The sequence below is a fragment of the Manis pentadactyla genome, chromosome 18 (assembly GCF_030020395.1).
Source record: "Manis pentadactyla isolate mManPen7 chromosome 18, mManPen7.hap1, whole genome shotgun sequence".
NCBI classification, from domain to species: Eukaryota; Metazoa; Chordata; class Mammalia; order Pholidota; family Manidae; genus Manis; species Manis pentadactyla.
This window is the reverse complement of record NC_080036.1, coordinates 9596653-9617507: the sequence shown is the minus strand read 5'-3', so window position 1 is coordinate 9617507 and position 20855 is coordinate 9596653. Positions and strand designations below refer to the sequence as shown.

Genomic DNA, 20855 nt, shown 5'->3' with positions numbered 1-20855 from the left:
ACATTATTGAAAATGTCTAGTTTCCAACAAAAATTATAAAGCCTGCAGAGACACAGAAATAAAAGCCATCAGTAGAAGTCACCCTTGAAGAACCTCACGTGTTGGGTGCACTTAGACACAGAATTTAAGCTGTTTTAAATAAATTCAAAGAACTAGAGTAAACCATGTGCAAATAATTAAAGGCAAGTGTGACAGGTCTCATCAAATAGAGAATATCAGTGAAAAGATAGAGAAATTATTAGAAAGAATCCAATAAAAATTCTGCAGTTGAAAAATACAAGAGCTGAAATAAAAATTCACAAACCACAGCAACAGATTTGAGCAGACAGAAAAAAGGGTCAGCAGACTTGAAGAGCAACTAGAGATTATGCAATGGAAATGAAAAATGAATGGAGAAAAATGTATAGAAAATCATGCACCTGCGGCACCGCATGAAGATTACCAACATATACTTACTGGGAATCCCAGAGCTGAAAAAGCAGAGAAACAGGGACAAAATTATTTGAAAAAATAGTAGCCAAAAAATTCACCAAAAACAATCTGTATATCTAAGAAGCTCAACAAACTGCAATGAACTAAAAGAAAACCATACTTACACACATCATAGTCAAATTGACAAATGTCAAAGACAGAGAAAAATTTAAAGCAGCAAGAGAAAAACAATAGATACCTTAAAAGCAAGTTTTAATTTTTTTAATAGCAGATTTTTCATCAGCAACCTTGGAGGATAGAAGGTATTAAATGACATCTTCAAAATGTTGAAGGAAAAAGACTGTTAACCAATAATTCTATAATAGCAAAGCTCTCCTTCAAACATGAAGGAGAGAGAATCAAAAGACAAGTCAAAGAATGACAGAAAGTATTCGTAAAACATACATCTGATAAAGGGCTTGTACCCAAAATACTCAAATAACTTAAAACTCAACAATATGGAAACAAATAACCAAGTATAAAAAATGAGAAAAAGATCTGAACAGACACTTCACTAAAGAAGATACACATATGGTCAATATGCCCATGAAAAGATTCAGTGTCAGTCAGTAGGGAAATGCAAATTAAAACACTAACATACTGCTGCACATCCACTATTACAATTAAAAGGCAGACCCTAGCAAATGTTGGAGGGGATGTGGAGAAACTGGAACCCTCATTCATTGCTGGTAGGATATTAAAGTGTAGCCACTTTGAAAACACTGGCATTTCCTCAAAAAATTTGAATGTAGAGTTATCCTATGACAACAGTTCCACTCTTAAGTGTATATCCTAAAGAACTGGAAACTTATGTCAACACAAAATCCCACACACAAACATTCATGCAGCATTATTCTTAATAGTGTAAAAGTGGACTCAACCGAACTGTCTACCAATTGATGACTGGTTAAAAAAACCTATGGTGTGTTCGTATAGTGGAGTGTTACTGGGCAATAAATAGGAATGAGGTGCTGACATGTGCTACAATATGAGTGAAACTTGAACACATTATGCTAAATGAAGGAAGTCAGTTCAAAATATAACATGTAGGATTCCATTTATATGAAATGTCCAGAATAGGCAAATATATAGACAAGATATATTAGTGGGTGGGTGAGGCAGGGTGAGGCAAGTGATGTGCTTGATGAAGGGGGTGGGGAGTGAGTGCTAATGGGGCTGGACTTTTATTCTGGGGTGAAGAAATATTCTAAAAATAGATTATGGTGGCAGCTACACCTCAGAGAATATAGTAAAAAGCACTGAACTATGCATGTGAAATGTGTGAGTTTTATATATGTAAATTATATCTCATAAATCTGTTTAACAAAACAATGTTATAGCATAAAGTGATTTTTTAAATTATGACACTCTAATTGGAAGATAAAGCACAAAGAACAGAGGCTAATGGCAATTAAAATGTTTAGTTGATAGAAATGCTGGAGCTGAGCCTTATTGCCTTGATATCAACGTTGTCAAGTCAGGGAGAGCAGGTGTCTCTGCCATGCTGACAGTGGCACAGAGCGATCCACGATCAGAAAGCAGGTGGCACCCCTTTCATCTACGTTAGTCTTTGAGTGAGTCAAGCTAGCAATGATAGGTAGAACGGGAAATAACCAAGAAGGCATATTTTCTTTAAGGGTTTTGCAAACTGATTTTTGCAGTGTTTAATTAATTAATTAATTAATTAACGCATTAATGCATTGCTTTTTATATTTATGAGGGTGGTACATACATTTACTCCTAACAGACTCCTCCTGCCTTCAGCGTCTGCGTGACTAAGGAAGGGCTAATAAAACCAACACTGTTATGCATTGGGGGACAACATGCTCTTGGGGAGTAGGGGGCATGACCTGTGGGGCAGGCCTGCTGCAGAGCTTGGAGACAGGAGCGTGCCACAGAAAGCCAGTGTGCAAAGTCAGCCCTCCGACCAGGACAGAGAGCTCTAGCCTGGAATTAATGGTGCTGCCCCAAGCACTGTTCAGAAGTGGGGATCCAGGAGTAGAGAAGCAGGCACTGGGCCGATCTCTGGCTCAGGCTCTGGTAGCCCCCAGCACCCTGGTAACAGTACCAGCAGGAGGGGGGCATGACACCGATCCAGGACACTGGCTCTGGGCAGGTTACGGCAGCAGATGCATGAGAGCATCTTGCTTCCTGGGATAATTACCAAGATGAGCACTGGTCTCTGTAAAAGGTAAAAAGTTCACTGATCATACCTGGAAACTGATGCTGGAAGCAGGACTGAGAGGCAGTGTCTTCTGGAATCCTGAAGCCTCAGTGGATATGCCATTCTGGGGAAGGGTGGAAGGTGTGATGGGTGTGGACCACGTACACAGACCGACCTCGGTATCCAGGATCTAGGGACACTCTGACAGCAGCTCTACCCTTTGAAGGTTCCCTGCAGCCTAACGGTGAGGTGGTGGCCCTCCCAGGTGGAGGAAATGAAGACAATAGCTCTTTACCCGCCGTGTCCTCACAGACCACAGCCAGGCTAACGGCTGGAAACACTTTGCTGATCACGAAGTCCTGCCGCAGGAGCTCTCTGGGTTGCTAATTCATTTTTAGAGTCTGTGTCTTTAAGGAAATTTTTTAGAACAGATATGGTAAAATTTTAACATTTGTTAAATGATCGAAATTATAATTTTGATATTAGTACCTTATAAAGCTACATCTTCAAGTGTAAATATTTGTTCTGTGTTTTTAGATGGCTACCCCAAAGAAGAAATGATTTACAGATGGAGAAAAAATTCAGTTGAGGCAGCTGATCAGAAATCCTGGCGGCTCTACCAGTTTGACTTCATGGGCCTAAGAAACACCACAGAAATTGTGACAACATCTGCAGGTAGGAATTAACTTAAGAAGTACAGCTCTTAAAAATCTGACCTTTCACTTTTAGCATAGAATTCCTTCATGTGTCCATTTTAACTAATTATATTAGGGCAACCATGATGCTTCAATGGTGTCTGAGGCAAAACAGCTGGTTCAAACGTGAAAATTACATTAAACACTTTAATTATGATGGGAAGAAGATTATTAGAATTGCCATATATATATATTTTTTTCAAATATCCAATGAGATTTTATTTTGTTTTATTTTTAATTTGTATTTATTTTTATTTTGTTGAGGTACATACATCCAAATGCACAAATCTTAGCATACAGCTCCATGGAGTTTGACATGTATATACACTCATGTAGCTACTACCCAGGTGAGGATATCAAACATGCTCATTAATTTCCCCCTTTTATTGTTCATTCCCCTAAACCCTCCTCTACTCCAATCACAGACTGTTTTCTGTGTTTATGAGTCTCTTTCTGTTTTGTTTGTTTTGCTTTTTAGATACCACACATAAGTGAAGCCATATGGTATTTGACTTTCTCTGTCTGACTTATTGCACTGAGCATAATACCCTCTAAGGCCATCCGTGTTGTCACAAATGGCAAAATTTCATTCGTTTTTATGACTGAAGATTATTGCATTGTATATATGGAATTGCCTTATATTTTGAATCAAAACTATGTTTCAACATGTGTATAAACCTAACCTGGACTCCCCACTACTGACCATATTTGTATAAACCAATTTTACTTATGGTGAGAGTTCTACAACTTTCCACATACATAAGAATCAAATATTATTGAGAACCCACAAATAAAAGAATTTGGTGTGAACTATCCTTTGAGTTTTAATTTCTAGCTTCTTCCTTTCCTTCACTCTAAATTTAACCTTTGAATTTATTTTTCAGTATTTCGAGCACAATAATTATCCATCAATTTGATTTTATTAAATGACCATTCTATGCATATTACAAAGCATGTAATTGGATGAAAAGAAATGTTTTACCTACTAATGTATAAATTATTTAAATGAACTCTGAGGGAACCATGAAGAAAAATTTTTTAGGGAAGTTTTTTCCCATTATGAGTCACCTACATTAAAAATGTAATTCTGCTCCCTGAAGGGTTAGCATGCACTAACAGACCTTTCAGGTGTGAGGCAGCCCAAACGAGAATAACCACAAACCTGGGAGAATTGTTCTAGCATTTCAGTGCCAAATGTCCATACTGCTTTTTCTTTCCTGGGATGCTAAGGGAAAGGAAATGGAAGTTGAACACAACTGGCCCAGAGGTTTTGAGGTAAGAAAATGCCAGCAGGGGCAGTAGCACATGGAGAGAGCTATGGGGTCGAGGGAATAGTCCAGCAATTACTGAGCTAGGTGTTACTGTGGGTAAAAAAAAGTATAGAAAACATTCATTGGCAATGAGGGGCATTCATCCTCACTAGAAAAACACAGCAGACATGAGAGAGTAATGAACAAACCAGGAACTTACCCATCGGCCTAACAAATACATATCATCTTACACTAAACTGTGTGGGAGACAGAAGTGATGTTTAGGACAGTCCTTTATGAATGAGAAATGACAGTTTCCCTGAAATTCTTTGTCCATTCATGGCCAAGTCCACCTTTCTGTGATGTCAAGGAATGTTATCGGCATTGCTAGAAATATTGTTCCATCTACTGCTCTTATCTGGCTTCTCCTATTTTTACATGAAACTTCACATCATGTTGAATCTTATAAATCACCATCTCTCCTTTAGAAAATAAGCAAAAACCATATTCTGAAATAAGTTACATTTTAACAAAAATCAAACTCACTTGCTTCCAACAAATCAGATGCTGTTTGAACAGGAGTGAGATGTAACTGATGGGCTGTCACTGGTGACCGTCCCATGGATCCGCAGTGGTCCCACTCCCCCCATGCCTGCCTGCAGAGGCCCAGAATGCTCTAGGCCCTATGTCCCAGTGGGCAGTTCTTGAGCAGTCATTACGATCTCTCTTCTGCACAGTCCCTCAGCTCCTGTTGCCCTTTTTCTTGCACAAAACCCAACCCTAGTTAAACCCAGCCTTCTCTCCACTCTGCACTGTACCCATGCAACATCATGGTCTCATTTGAAGTCGTTGGCCATGAAATTCAAGTGGGCTTGAAGGTTATCAGATCATATTGCACAGTCCAATGCTTCTCAACCCATTATCCTTTATCACCTCCCCTAGGAGTCTTTCTAAACACTTTTTCTTACTCATCTCCCTTTGAAATGTTTATCCCAGAGGTATGCTTCTATATATTTTCATATATGATGGCCTTTTGGAGGGCTACACATAGAGAATATCTAGGATTTTTCACCTTCCCCTGGAAAACAAACGTTCACCTGCTCAGGAATATTACCTTCATGACAGTGCACACTCCAGTCTGTTTACTGTCCCACTCCCGCTCTCCCAGAGGGTTGGCTCCTATTTTGTTTGTGGTCTCAGCCTCTGAAAGCTCCACTTTCTTCCATGTGTTCAGCTGGTAATGCTGCTCCCCACTATCCCAGGTGCTGGCCCCCTGCTGCCACGGCTCCCCCATGGGGCTGCACAGGGACGCTCGCGGCTTATCCTTATGCACTGTTTCCCCTCCTCCCACAGCACATCTCCCTCTCGCTTACACCGCACATTTTCACTCTCTATTGGATCAGTACTACCATAAATGTAAAGACAAGCTGTTATTTCACTAATCTTTAAAAAAAAAGTTTCATCAAGTCTCCAGCAGGCAACAAATGACACATGCAAACTGGGTAATTAAGAAGAAGTTAATGAAGGGAAGACTTCACAAGATTATTTACAATCTTGCTGGCAGGGCTCCAGACACACTGCAATTAAGCATTGTGGTGGGCAGCTTAAGGGCCCCCAAAGATGCCCACATTCTAATGCTCAGAACCTAGGAGACTAACACAGGCATATTGGAGTAACCTCGAGTTAGTGGCACTGGGAAGCTGTCACCACTTGACTGAAGAGGCGACTTGACTTTCACTCTCTCTCCTCCCGGCTGGCGCGGCCACCAGCGACCTCCACATGCTGAGCCTTCTTCTCTTCCTATCACTCCTCTGTTCCTTCAGCCCCCAGGGCCCTGGGTTCTCCTCCCACTGCCGTCTGTCTGCGTCTCTTTGTGTCGGAGCTCCATCTTCTCCACGTCCCATTCACCTGGGGCTCTGTTTCCTGTTAATACTCCCGCAGGTGTCTCATCCTGACGTCCATGATGTTGGCTCCCAGACTTACATCCCAGACCGAACTTCCCATAAATGACAGCCATTTGGATGCAACGGCTTGCTGAGTGCCTCCTCCTGGATGTCTCTGAGGCTGCTCCCACTTAGTATGCCCCAAACTGATGCCCACTGGGAATCCCACCTGTAGCTCCCCTATCAGATGGTAGCTTCTTCATCTTTTCATTTATTCAGGCCAAAACTTCTGGAATCATCATTGGCTCTTCCCTTTCTTTTATACATCGTACCCAATGTATCAGCAAATGCTGTTTGTATCTTCAAAGTATTCTAAATATGATGGCCTCCTGCCAGTCTCACTGCTGCTATCCTGATCGGTGTCGCCATTGTCTCTTTCCTCAGTTTTAGCATTAGTTTGCTGATTTGCCCCTTTGATTCTAGCTTTGACCACTCGCAGTCCATCAAAAGTGATTCGTCATTACTGAAGTCAGTACTCCTTTGTTCAAAACCCTTCCACGACTCCCTTTTTTGGCTTACAGCAAATGCCAGTCTTTATCATGGCCTCCAAAGCTCTACACGATCTACCCTTGATGATCTATCTACCACATCCCACTCAAAGTGCCCTCTCTGACTCTGCTCCAACCATATCAAACATGTTCTCACCATACGGCTTTTGACGGGCCATTCTCTGCCCAGATGCCTGTCCTCAGAGTTTCTGAATGACTAACTCCCTTATGTTCTTTAAGCCTGTGCTCAGAAATCATCTTCTCATTGAATCCTACCCTGAAAATCCTAATAGCACTCTCAGCATTCACTAGCTAGTTTAATCTACCATATAATTTGTGTGTTTATTATGTTTATGTTTTTTTGGTCCTATTCCATAAATGGCATATTGTCTCTGTTGTTAACTGATTATACGAAGCACCTGGACTGTGCTTAGCTCCTAGTGATGCTCTCCTAAATGAACTAAAGAAGAAAATATTTGAGTCAAGGAGATCAACTAGGAGGAATGTTGAGACATCACAGGAAATCGTGACAGTCGAGCTGGGAAGAGGCAATGCAAACAGAAAGGAAGTCATGTATGTAAAAGCCTTTCTGTCAGTCTGATAAGTGAAGTATAAGGGGGCTAAAACAAACTCCAGAAGCAAAAAGGAGTGAAGTAAAGCATATTGCAGCAGTATGTGAACAAGTAGGTAAGACAGGATTGGACATGTGTTGGAAGGACTCATGAGACTGGCTCCAGATACTCTGGGGGAATGGCTTCATTAAGATTCCTCAATGACAGACATGACTCCAAACCTAGTACTTATCTAATATCTATAAAATGGGAGCTGAGTAAATTAATATCCATGCTTCTGCAGTACAATCATGATGACAAGGTCCCTACAGCCAGGTGCACCCAAATGGTGATACCCACAATAACGTATCCAGATAAGGCAGCTTTTGGAATAATGCTTGCCGAGATCAGATCCCTCTCTTAATGTCCTAGCCTGTGGAATCCTTTGCCTGTAAGAGCTCCAGCTACTGGATTTCACTTAGGTTCTCAGGGAGATTCCTGGGATCTTACATTGTGCAAGATCCATCCTGGCAGCTTCCTAAAATGCCACGAGTGAAATATGCCAAAATTCTGTAAGGCTCTGTTGATTAGGTGGTCTCACGTCAGTACAATGAGCTGGACTTTAATAATGCCAGCTAGTACAGAATATGCCAGTGACCATCTTAAATGTTTATGTGAACTAAGTCATTTGAACTTCACAATGCCCACACATTATTACTTTATAGCATCCAAATCTCTTAAAGGTAATGTGCCTTTAAGCAAGTAATTGGTGCCTCAGAGCCCACCCTCCTCTGACTACAAGCTAAGCCCATGGATGTGAGATGGTTATATTGCTAAGAGGCATTAAATATATGCAAAGTGAATTTTTGTTAAAACATCGTGATTAGAGCATCCTAAAATATTTAAGAAGTGGTGAAAGTGCCCACCATGCACTTACTGAGCTTATTTTTTTTCTTGAATATTTTCTATATAAACTTCACTAAGTCCTTTAGAGTATTTTTAACTACTAGTCTTAGATTCAATCATCTATTAACTCACTAAGTTGCCAAAGAGTTCCTGGAAAAGCTAGAATATTCTGGACATTTCTTGATCTTACGGAGCCTTCAGGAAAGCAGGGAAGACAGGAAATAGAATTTAATAAGAGATGCACCAATGTAAATGTGTCCCACCACCTGCTGCCAGAGCACAGAAGTGAAGTGGGCTCATTGCTGGCACTTCAGGGAAGATTTCACACGTGGTCAAAGATCGTGGTATCTTCCCACCATTTTCTACAAGTCAGTGATATCCTACGAGATACCAGCATCAATGCTAGCAGAAGCATTTCCTAACTGAAGCAGTCGATCAGGGGACATCACATACTGCATTCTTTTCCTGAAGATGTCCAGTGTGTCTGAACACAAGGAAGAATTGTGGTAAAGAAATCAGCCTGTGTTTAATCTAGCACTTTTCAGACTCATTGTATCAGAAAACACTTTTCTCATGGAATATCCAATAACTTTCTGGATGGTATTATTAGTCCACAAAACACCACTCTGGGCATTCCATTTCTTTGCAATGATATTGTTTTTTGGATTTAGAAGACATGTTGAGTATTTAAGTGTCATAGTTGAGGACAAAATGCCAAAAATAGTCCCACTTAATCAACATATTATTCAATAATTAAGACTATTTCGTGGATAAATATTGAGTATTTATATTTGCCCCTCACTTCTACTCTGATAAAGGAAAAAAAGAATTGCATTCTACCACAGAGAAGTGTGAAGCTTTATTTCTCATCTAAAATTTTATTATGGGGAATAATAATTTTCTTCAAGTAAATAGATTTATTTTTAGCAATAATATGACCTATAAGAAAATCAGAATGGGTCCAGGTTTACACTTTGTAAAACTTTTACAACTATAGTCAGTCTTTTGTATAATTATACTTGTAAGGAAAACATCATTTGGATGATAAAGAATTCCAAGTCATATGTTCATTAATTAATAATCTTTACATGCAGTATTAGTCATTGATGGGCATTCATCACAACATTAACACTATATTCACAGCAGGCAGTTGTTGATCATTGACAGAATCTAGATTATGTGAACCAGGAAACTGATTCATGAGTGTTTACAAAATATATAAGGTAAGAAGTAAAAATAACCCTTTTGGTATTTATTTGGCAATCACATTCTTATATTATGTCTCCATGTACAAAAACAAAAGCAAAAACAAAAAAACTTGTTCCTACAGGAGTTTTTCTACAGATATAAAATATGTGTTTTTCATACTCTTAAGATCAACTCAGTTCAGGTGAGTTTCCTGTTATTCAGTATATTTCCTCACACCATTCTTAGCTTCACATCGTCTCTATAAGATCCTCAGAGAGGCTTTATGAATATCATTTTCAGTTTGGGTAGCTCTAACCAGATACCCTGATTCTTAATTAAAGGAATTCAGGGTAGCATGTTCCTGTTTTAAGTCAAGCTTAATGGAAGTCATGTCCATATCTAATGGATCTGGAAAAGAGGTAACATGAGCCCCTTAGTACCGTAAGGCAGCTTCATGACACATGTCCAACTCTGCTTTGTAGATAAGCTCTTCATAATCCTTTGGAATTAAATAAAACATTTTTATTTTAGCCATTCATTTATTGCTTTATCCAAGGCCCAATTTGCAGAGAAAAAAACTTTGGTCACAGTTTAGCCTGCAGGAAAGGCAACAGGGATAAAGGAGAATATTTCCCATATATAACCGTGCAGCATTGCTATGGACTCAAGAAAAAGTGAGATGGGAGAGTGGTGACTGGAGCTCACGAAGACGAGAAGTCACGCTGTGCCTGCACACTGTGCTGTGTTGTTCCACGTGTGTGTTTCTAGCCACATCCATTATGAATTTAGGAGTCACTGTTAAGGCGGTTTAGTGAATATTCATGAAATACAAGTGTTCGGATGGAGTTTTATAGGATCTTTCTCAGTTGAATGTCCTTTTATGGACAAATTTTATTCCTTGTTTTCAATCTCCTAACTCAAAAGGAGGATGGCAATAATATGTACTTACATAACCCCATTCTTCCAAGGAGATTAAAGCATTTGGAGAATTATCTAACTGAGTGTCAAAAATCATTATGAAGTCTGAAGAGGATGGATGTTATTGTGCCATGTTTCTAAGCATATATAAATAATTCCTCTATGGAACTTATTTGTGAAATGGAAGAACATTGAAAAACCTCAGAATCCTAAGGCCAGGTGTCCAGCTTGCAGGTGTGCTGCCAACACCAGGTGCTTTGAGGTGGGCGTCTTCATTGCTGCCTCATGTCACAGAACCTGTGTGGGCTCTGTCCTCCCTCTACCCAGGGTCCTTTGGGCATGCACCTGAACAGCCACTTTTATTTGAGTTGTCCTGCTTTTCTCTGTTGGGATAACAGGAATATTAAAAATATTGTTTACATCACTCTGAGACTTTGATTTAATATAATGAATATATTTATTAATATTCTTAAAGGCTGTTCAAGAGCATAAGTAACTATACTAGTTTCCAGGGCTACCATAACAGTACCACAGACTAATGGGTAAACAACAGAAATTTATTGTCTCACAGTTCTGGAGGTAGGAAGTCCAAAGTCAGGTTATCACAGCCTTCTGAGGGCTGTGAGGGAAAGCTCTGTCCCAGAATGCTCTCCTTTGCTTGTAGATGGCGTTCTCTCTGAGTCTTCACATCATCTTCCCTCTGCGTGTTACTGCCTCTGGGTCCGAAGTTCCCCATTTGTGTAAGGACACCGGTCAAACTGTATGAGGCTCTGCCGCACTTCAGTTAGACCTCATCTTAACTGATTACATCTACATGACCATACTTCCTAAGAAGCCCACATTCCAAAGTACTGGGTGTTAGGACTTCACCCAGTCCACTTGGAAGAGGTCACTGATCCTGAAGACCACTAGAGAATCCCAGTACAAAAAATGTACTTGTTACAAAGAGAACATTTCACTTCCAAGTTCAATTAATCCTCACAGTATGTGATACTTTCTAGGTTACTGCTTTGGGTTGAATTGTGTCCCCCAAAAGTGGGTGTAAAATAAATACCCATGAGTCTCTACTGATATAAATAAGTGATTGAATAAATAGGAAAAAATGGGCAAATGCCCCATGCATAGTAGTTCCAAGTAATTTATGTATGTAGATATTATTCCCTCAAGGAGGTGGACACTAACTCCTACTCCTCAAATGTGGGCTACACAAGGTGACTTCTTTCCGAAGAGTACAGTATGGAAAAAAGGGAAAAAATAGTTTCACAGAGCAGATGTCTTGAGAGACTCTCTATCAGACAATGAGGTCAAAATCAACGCCAATAAGTAATACAATGTTGGTATATGTACCCTTCATATGATGTGACAAAAAGGACTCTCCACCTCTACTGTCTGCCTCTCAGAGTCACATAACCCCTTATGACCTTGAATATGAGGAAAACATCGAACAAATCACAACTGAGGGATGTTCTACAAAATGCCTTACTCCTCCAAGCTGTCAAGGTCATCCCAAACAAGTGTAGCCTGAGAAACTGTCACAACCACTCAAAGTCAATATTTTATCCTGACTAAGATGCTGGAACAGTAAAAAGACATTAGGCAAAAAATAAAGAAATCTGAAAAAAATATGAATTTCAGTTTCTAATAATTTCTGATTTCAGTATCAGTATTAGCTCACTAATTGTAACAAATGGACCATACCAATGTAATACATTATTAATATTTTCCTTGGGTTGGAGCAACAGTAAGGTCCCATTATTACAGGCCCTAGGGACTAGAGTTCCCAGAGAGAAAGGAAGGAAAGAGAAATGAACTCTATGCTCTAGATATTTTCTGAATCCTGAAACTGAAGAGAAATAGGTTAAGAAGGCAAGAAAAAGCCTCTAAGAAGCAGAATAGAGCCTAAGAGTCCATCAGTGTTGGGAAAATAAAAATGATACTTGAAGAGGAGCCCAGGAGGAGGGGCCTGGTGAACATACCGCGCTGTTAGAGTCCCTGGAGGGCCATCCCTAGAACAAGTGTGAGATGGACAACAAAAATCTGGTCAACTACAGCTCAAGCATGAGTTATCCCCATCTCCAGTTCTGTTAAAATCATTAGCCCCACATTTATAGACCAAAAAGAAAATGATGAACTTTCTTTGAAAGATAATAATCTTCATAAAAATTTTCATACCACATGTGTTTTGTTGCCAAATGAACAAAACCCAAAGGAAAAATAATAGGGGATAGACACAGACCCCTAGGTTTTAAGGTATTGGAGTTAACCAATAAAGACTTTAGTAAGGGAGTAACTAATATTTTTTAAAGAACAGAGGAAAAGAGAAAATGACAAATGAAAACATGAAATGTAGATAAATTAGTAACAAATATTAATATAATTTTTTAATAATACAAATTTATTAGTAAACGATGAAACAAATTTCACCAGATAATAGGAGTTAGTAAAAAGAAAAGCATTCAAATGGAATTTTAAATGAAAATTCAAGAATTTTCATTAAAAACACAAAAGAGAAATTCAATAATAAATTACTAAATAGAGGAAAAATATGACCAGTTAACTATAAAACAGATCAATATAAAATATCAAAACTGAAGAAAAAAAGGAAAATAATGAAAGAGTTAAGAGTGCAATAAATGTGGGATAGGATATAAAGTTTTAATATTCATAAAGAAAAAAATTAAAAACTAAGTGTTGTTGGAATCCCAGAAATGTCGACCATAGAAAATGGGTTAGAAACAATATGTATAGAAATAATGGCTTTGAATTATGCTAGATAGATGAAAACATGGAATCACACACTCAGGAATACTTGAGAACGCCAAAGGATGAATAGTACAAAGGAAACCACTGAATCATTAAAGGCCAAAGCAAAGGCAGAAAGTATGACTTTAAGCATCTAAAGAAAAAAAAAAAGCACATTACCATCAAAGGAGCAAAAGTAACACATACATCTGACTTTTCCCCAGAAATCTTAGTGACTAAAAGATGATGGAATTCAAAGTGTGAAAATAAAGGGTATTTTATATACAACAAAACAGCCAATAAAAATACAGATAAAATAATGATGTTTTTAGGCTCAGGGAAAAGAGGGAGAGGGATTGCATTTGTGATCTCTATAGCAAGCTGTGATCTCTATAGCAAGCTGCTGCTATCTTCTTTAAGATATTTGCATGCTAAGCCATTTCCTTACCATATCGGGGCTACCCACAAGGTTCATTTCAACCTAAGTCCAGTTATCTAAAATCACTTGGGCAGAACACACAGCGTTTCTTTGTCCTGAATGTCCAGGCATCTAAGAAAGCTTGTGAAAAAGAACCAGCAATGTAAGCTGGGCTTACACAATTGCATGGTTACAGTATGTTCAGAGCACATTCAAAAGCGGCTTTGTAGGAGAGGCAAAGGCTTCTGCCTTCAAAGTAGGAGATCAAGTCAGAAGCCTGGGGCCCAAAATTAACTGCATGAATAGCTTTTCCCCTGATGTCTGTTTCATTACAAAGCCCAAAATAGGCCCCAGAAGAGAATAAAGTTGTTATAGTCAAAGTAACCATGAAAAAGAGCTGCTCTTCCATGACTACAGCAAAGGCCACACAGTTTGATGTGGATGTTTGATCTTTCTGAAGTTTATTAGAGCCTTAGGTTTAACAGCTTCTGTAATTCTCCAAACTCCCCCACTCAAAGTTATTCTCTATGTGAAGTTTTATATGTCCAACAGGTAGCTCTTGCTCCAGCTGATACTTTAAAATATTTTCTCCAACAGTGCCCATGGCAAAGAGTGAGCACAAAGGTCAGGAGCACTGGAATCAGACTGGTCTGAATGCAGTAACACCACTTACCTGCCCTCTGACCTTGGGCAACCTCTGTGACTCACCCATGCGTCTCTCTCATAAATGAGAAAGAGATTGCCTTCTCCTTTACATGGCTCTTGTGAATTTAAATGAACTAACATATGTACATATGTAATTGCCATCCATATATATATATATATGTATTATTGTCTTAGTGTACTTCCTGTGAAGGAGAATGATGAGATTCACACATTGGCTTTATTTAATAAATGTCCACTAAATCAGCGGTTAGCACTTTTTTCAATGAAACATGTTTTAACAGGGCATTGTAGTGAGATTCATATCTTGAATGCAAATAGGAATGTATATTTGAAATAGCTCCAGTAGGAGAAACTCTAAAAGCGGTTTCTTCTTGTCTTTTTGTCATATTTGTCTGAGTGCAATCTGGATAATATATCAGTCTGGGTTTTAGAGTCAGTATTTTTAAAATAGCGACAGTGTCTTTGTTCATAAGATTGAGTGAAAAATCATTCAAACCCACTGTGAGTCATCCTCCTTCTCTAATTGAGAGAGAAAATGTGGAAAAATTGCTGCTTGGTTGAATGAACTGCTCATCCACTAAGAAAATTGAAATTCTATGATACAAATCACATCTCGCTAAGTCTGCTCTTTTAAAATCAGATTTAATTAATTATTCCTTAAAGACAAAATTATCTTTCCATAGGACCTGAACAAATTATAGCTTTTCGTATGTGATAACAGTGTAATTCATACACACACCATTTTATGGTTTTCATTTGCTTCTTGCCTTGTACTCTGAAAAAGGTGGAACATGTGCCAATATCTTTATTAATGGATGAAGGACTGAATCTCAGGAAGATCGTGTGTGTGGCCCATAGCAACACAGCCAATATATGCTACAGCTGATGTTAGACCCTCTCCCTGTGAGGCCAGTCGGTAGCTTTTCCATGACATCACTTCGACAAAAAGTTAACTTTCCTTCCTGCAGCTAACTCTTAGTTTTCAGAATAGTTTACTTCTCTGGTCAAATATTGGGTTAAACTTCATTGTTTGGTATATTCCCTGGCATGGATGATATATATCTTTTTTTCATTATGGAATTTTATTACTGCTTCCAATAATTTGATCAGAAAATTTTAAGTCTGTACACTGATATAAGAGGATATGATAGTTTAAAATTATCTGTAAAATAATTACATTAGTATTGAAATTTAGAACTCTGGCAAGGAATGCTCTGTTATATTGCCAGGTTTAAGTTGCTGCTAACATCTTATTATTTTATATTCTTCTTTATGCTACTACAACCCTTTAAGGTAGTTATGCTATTGTCCCCATTATGCAACTGGAAAGCCTGAGTCTTAAAAATATCCTTGTTCATGAAAACCAATGGCAAGCCATCCTGGCATGGCCTCAAGGTAGTTATGAAGTGTTCCTACTGAATGCATCATTCTAGAAAGTGCTAGGGGGGCTCTGCTTAGGACAAGTCAAATAACTCTCCCAGCCCTGTGCTAACGCCACCTGGAGTACTTGTTCTTGTCTACATCCTAGTAAGCACTGCATACCCCACTCCTTCCCATTCCCTCCCACACCAACCTGCTTAGCTTTCATCATCCCTACTTCTTAAGCTTTAAGATCTTTCAGTCAGGAAGCCATTTTTAGAAATCCCTCAAAAACTAGGCTAAGTAGGACAGCCATTTACTTCCACAGTGTCCTAACCTTGCCCCAAGGTAGCACTTACCACACTGCACTGTGTTATGATTGGAAGCAAACAGCAAATGTGAGATACAGTTGATAACAAGAACTCTGGAGCCGTCCTGTCTGGGTTTAAATTCCAGGCTTATACTTACAAGTTGTGTCATCTTGAATGGTTATCTCTGAGCCTCAGTTTTCTCCGTAAAATGGGGAGGACGGTACTATGTCTGCCTCATAAATAAGTATCTTGCAAGGATTAAAGGATCTTGAAAAATTCAGTAATAATAGCTCAGCATAAATTTTATGTGTGTCTCCCAATGAATTAACCAGTTGTATCCCACAGATCTAACAAAGTAGTTACCTCAAAGAATGTACTTGGTAGACAAATGAATGTTTGGAAAACAACCATTTGTTTAACAAACAAATGGAAAAGACAAATATTCCACTTCATAAACACTTAGTTTGTCATCTTAGTACATTAAGGTGATGTAGTAGAAAAGAAAATATGTTAAAATTTTAGTAGTATGCTTCACACCTTACTTATAGTTTCATGATTTAAAATTAATTAATAAGGGCCATTTTAATCTACTTAGCACTTTAAAGATAATACTGATTTTGCCTATGGATACAAATACCTGAACTGAAATTTGTGAAAGGAACAGAGCAGATAAATTTATTTAGTTATTTGATATGAATGTTTATAGACCAGCACAAGCACATGGTTTACCACAATTTCATTTTCTATGAAAACCCTGGATACTTTCATCAGGATTTATATTTAAGATGTCCACATTACTTATGGCATGAGACCTATTGGAAGACTGATTGCCTAAGTAGGGAATTAATTCCTTAATTATGAATCCCCAAAGGGGTCAGGAGCTCAGGTTATTAATGTCCATCCAGAAGATACATGTCCAACACACGTGAGGATTTGGGTCTGGCTTCCTTTTTTGTGGTTAAATTAACATAGTCTGGAACTGCAAGCCCGGTTGCCAAGATAACTAAATGTTTGCCAGCCGGAGCCAGCCCTCTGTTACATGGGGAGATGTCATCAGCACAGCAGCGTATCAATCAGATGACCTGGGTGGCCCTCCTCTTTGTCCAGTGACACTTCTTACCCGTCCTATTTCTGCTGGTTGTCACTGAACAGACACATCCGTGCAGAAAGTACTTCCTTACAAATGCCAGCATTCCCTGGAAAATAACCTGCCTTTTGCATGCTGCTCCTGTCACTGCACAGCACATCTCACTGAGAGGGGAATGAGAATGCCTGACCCACCTTCCCAGCTTGCCCCCTAACACCCCCCTCTCGATCTCTTCATTGGCCCTTGCCTCGTTCCTGTGCTGGCCTCCTGGCCACTGAGAAGCCTGAGGTCAGAGTCAAGCTCCTTCGGGTTTGCTGTCCACCTTCCCCTTTTGATGTGCTCTAAAACAAAAGACTCATTCAACTATCAGAACACTGTACAATCGCAGCAGTATTTCTGTTGGGGGGTGTTGTGTATTTTCCTCGGTCCTTGTCCGTGCTGCAACAAAGAATTGAAGGGCAGAGATACAGTAGTGAAGCAGAGTAAAGGTTTTATTTAAAGTTACTTAAAGAGAGAAAAAGTACAGGCCACCTCAGCGAGGAGAGACAGCCTGAAAGGTCAGAGAGAGAAAGTTTAAGATTAAAAGGTGGTGCACTTGGAAAGTGCAGGCAACCTCAGAGAGAGGAGGGCCCCAAAAGGTTGGGAGTGCCCCCTTTTAAGGTGTTTTTCAGGTATATGACAAAGGGCTGGGGGTGTGGACTTGTCAAGTGGTATCAGTCCTCCAGGTAATTCTGCAAAGTTAGCTTAACACAAGAAATGTACTGCTCTTGTTCCCTCCCAGGATAGCAGCTTCCTGGTCTGGGAGCATATCAGTTAAGACTGCCTTTCCTCCAAGGTGGGCTGAGTTATTGTCTGTTTGCTAAAGAGTATGTTAAGAATCTTACTTCTTATCTTCTTGGGTTTTTTAAAATGCAATTTTAGCTTTAAAAAGCAATCTTCCTGTCTTTATTCATTATGTTGTTTACAGGTGGGCCTGCATGCTGTATTAGTTGCCCAGGTTGCAAATTACTTGATTAGGACTGAAGGAGAAAAAACAGCATATAGGTAGGTTAAAAAAATAAGCCGGGCCTGCATGATTAGCACAATAAAGACATGGGCTATGCTGAGGCACCCTCCTTTATCTGGGGAATATTCCAACATTCCAGGCCAAGTTACTCTTGGCTTTTTGAGCTTTAACTGATTAACTCATTAATGCTGGGTCCTTTTTTACTGGGCTTTCCTGGCCTTATTCTTTTTCCACTCCACTCATATCTACTTTCCTGCCTAACATTTCAATAGTTTTCCAACCACCTGGCCCTTGGCAGAGCCCCCTCACACCCTCTTTGCCCTGCTCTGCTGCTGGTCCAGGTGGGTAGTCCATGTGAGCCCAGCCCCACTCTGCTCTGGGGTCACATTAGCATCGAGTCACAGATGACATGGGTCACTCTTCTTAGAGTGCATACAAACTGTTAGTCAACCTGCTTACTCTTCCTAGGGAAGCAAAGAACATAGTTCAAGAAGCCACACAGTGAGGAAAAGCTTACACTGAAGTAATAACTCCAAGGACACTCTGGTAATACCCTGTGTTCTTATTTCAAATGCATAGGAAATGTTGGGTAGTTTCCACACCTCTTAACTTGCTCCTCTTTATCCCTTGTGAGTCCAGGGAGAGGAAATCCCGGGGCAAAATACCTCTAAAACCGAAATTAGTCCAAGGGAGAAATAAAGTTTAAAACCCATTTATTGCATACAAACTGCAGTCCGAGGCCATCTCTTTCTTTCCTGCTCAGGCAGAAGCAAGCAAGACCTCCCCCTAACCTCTCAGGTTCAGATAAGTCCTGGTCATCCAGGTAACTACCCACTGATGTAGAGATGAAATTCTCTCCATCCCTGAGGAATGCTTATTGACATGCAAATGCACTAAAGCCATACTTCTCTCCATCCCTGAACGACTGTTGATATGCAGATGCACTAAAGCCAGGTGAGTTATTCTGGAAATATTATAATTTTACCCACAGGCCACCCCCGCAGTAATCCCACTTTACAGTCTACTCATTCCCCCTCTTCTGCAATGGTCCCTGGGCAAGAATACTGGAGCATTGTGACCAGACGAATGACATAACAATAGCAACAGCAATAAAATCATGACAATCCTCAAGCCAGAGGATTCAACCTATGCAGATTAAGTAAATGTGCTTTACAGCACAATCTCTCTCTAAGCACAAAATGTTTAATACACTGACACACTATTATTGTCACTTGTTACACTTGTTTACTTATTCCTAACTACCATGCTAGAGTACTCACAAAACTTTTACCAATCATTAGACAAAGTCAAGCCTCTCTTTAAGCACTTTTTCTTGACAATAGCAATAAAACCAGGATAATCCTCAAGCCAGAAGATTCAACTAGGTTCAAAGTCCTATGCAGGTTAAGTCCAAAACTCATCCATTTCAGCCATTACATGGCAGCTGCAGTCAGGGGGCACATCCAGGCCACAAAAACTGTAGAATAAAATAACCATGATCTTTGGAGGCCACTGTGCTGTTACTCAAGGAATACACAGGAGGCCATCCTTCAGGCCTTTACTCCACCATGCCAGGACCAGCCTTCGCTGGTCCATGTGTTGAAATATTCAGGGCCACATCCATTTAACAGTATCTAATTTCCACTGTATTCCTAATTGCTGCACCCATCTTTGCAACGCATGTCCAGTAAAGTGGGTGATTTGGTTGCTCTCAATCACCAGTGACCAGCCATAGACTGCAAAGAGATGCTTTAGGCCTCTCTTGGTGGTTTGCTGATCTTCACGACATAGCCATATCCACACAAGTCATGGCATACCAGTATCCTTTTGGTATGGGCAGAGGCCCAGTATAGTCTGCCTGAGGTGGGCTATCGGTCCCCTTACTATTGTCCCATGGTGCTGCAGGACTCAGTGTAAGTCCCCATGAGAGCACCTGAGGCCCTTCTTCCAAGTTCTGCTAAATTCTTCAAAGGTCAATAGCAAGCCCCACTGGTGGGCTACAGCCCACTTTGTCTTTTGCCCCACGTGCAACAAATGCTGATACAGCCATTGGGCCACATCAGAGGCAGGCTTTCCTTCTAGCCAACACACCTGAGCCAATGTGTCTGCTTCATTATTCCCTGGGGATGCCAAAGGAAGATCGCCAATCACATGATATACACTAGGTGTCTGTGTTACACCACTCCATGACCTTTGGGTCCAGTCTTGCACCCACCCCGTGAAGGGATAGGTGATTATTATCTTGGTCAGAGCTGTTCTGGTGATGGGCTCCATAGCCAGCAAGGCATGGTACACAGCAGCCAGTTGCTTCTCTATCAAGGAGAACCAGACCTCTGCTCCTTTCCATGGTTGTGACCAGGCTCTGGCTGGCAGCAGGAGCAGCAGCAATGGCAGCAGCAGCAACCTTAGGCTGAGGCCATGGGCCAGGGTCGACACAGCCAGCAGCAGTGGTGGCATCTCCATGACCATATGAGTGTAGACAAATGTCCCTTGGCAAGAGTGGAATTTTTCCCCATCATCTTTAGGGGCAGCCCTCTCAAAGGTCACACCCATTATGACAGATTTCAGGTTCAGAGATCCTGCCGACTACTTCCACATGTAACTCTGGGGAACAGAAATCCCGGGGCAAAATACCTCTAAAACCGAAATCAGTCAAAGGGAGAAATAAAGTTTAAAACCCGTTTATTGCTTA

At 40.1% G+C, this 20855-nt stretch overlaps 1 protein-coding gene across 1 annotated transcript in view; it reads left to right on the top strand.

Moving 5' to 3' along the window:
• The window catches only part of GABRG3 (gamma-aminobutyric acid type A receptor subunit gamma3), a 597918-nt gene that overhangs the window by 543944 nt on the left and 33119 nt on the right, over positions 1-20855 (top strand). Inside the window, exon 6 of the mRNA XM_057494689.1 lies at positions 3173-3310. Within this exon, the coding sequence (XP_057350672.1) occupies positions 3173-3310 (138 nt within the window). The remainder of the gene's footprint in view (positions 1-3172; positions 3311-20855) is intronic.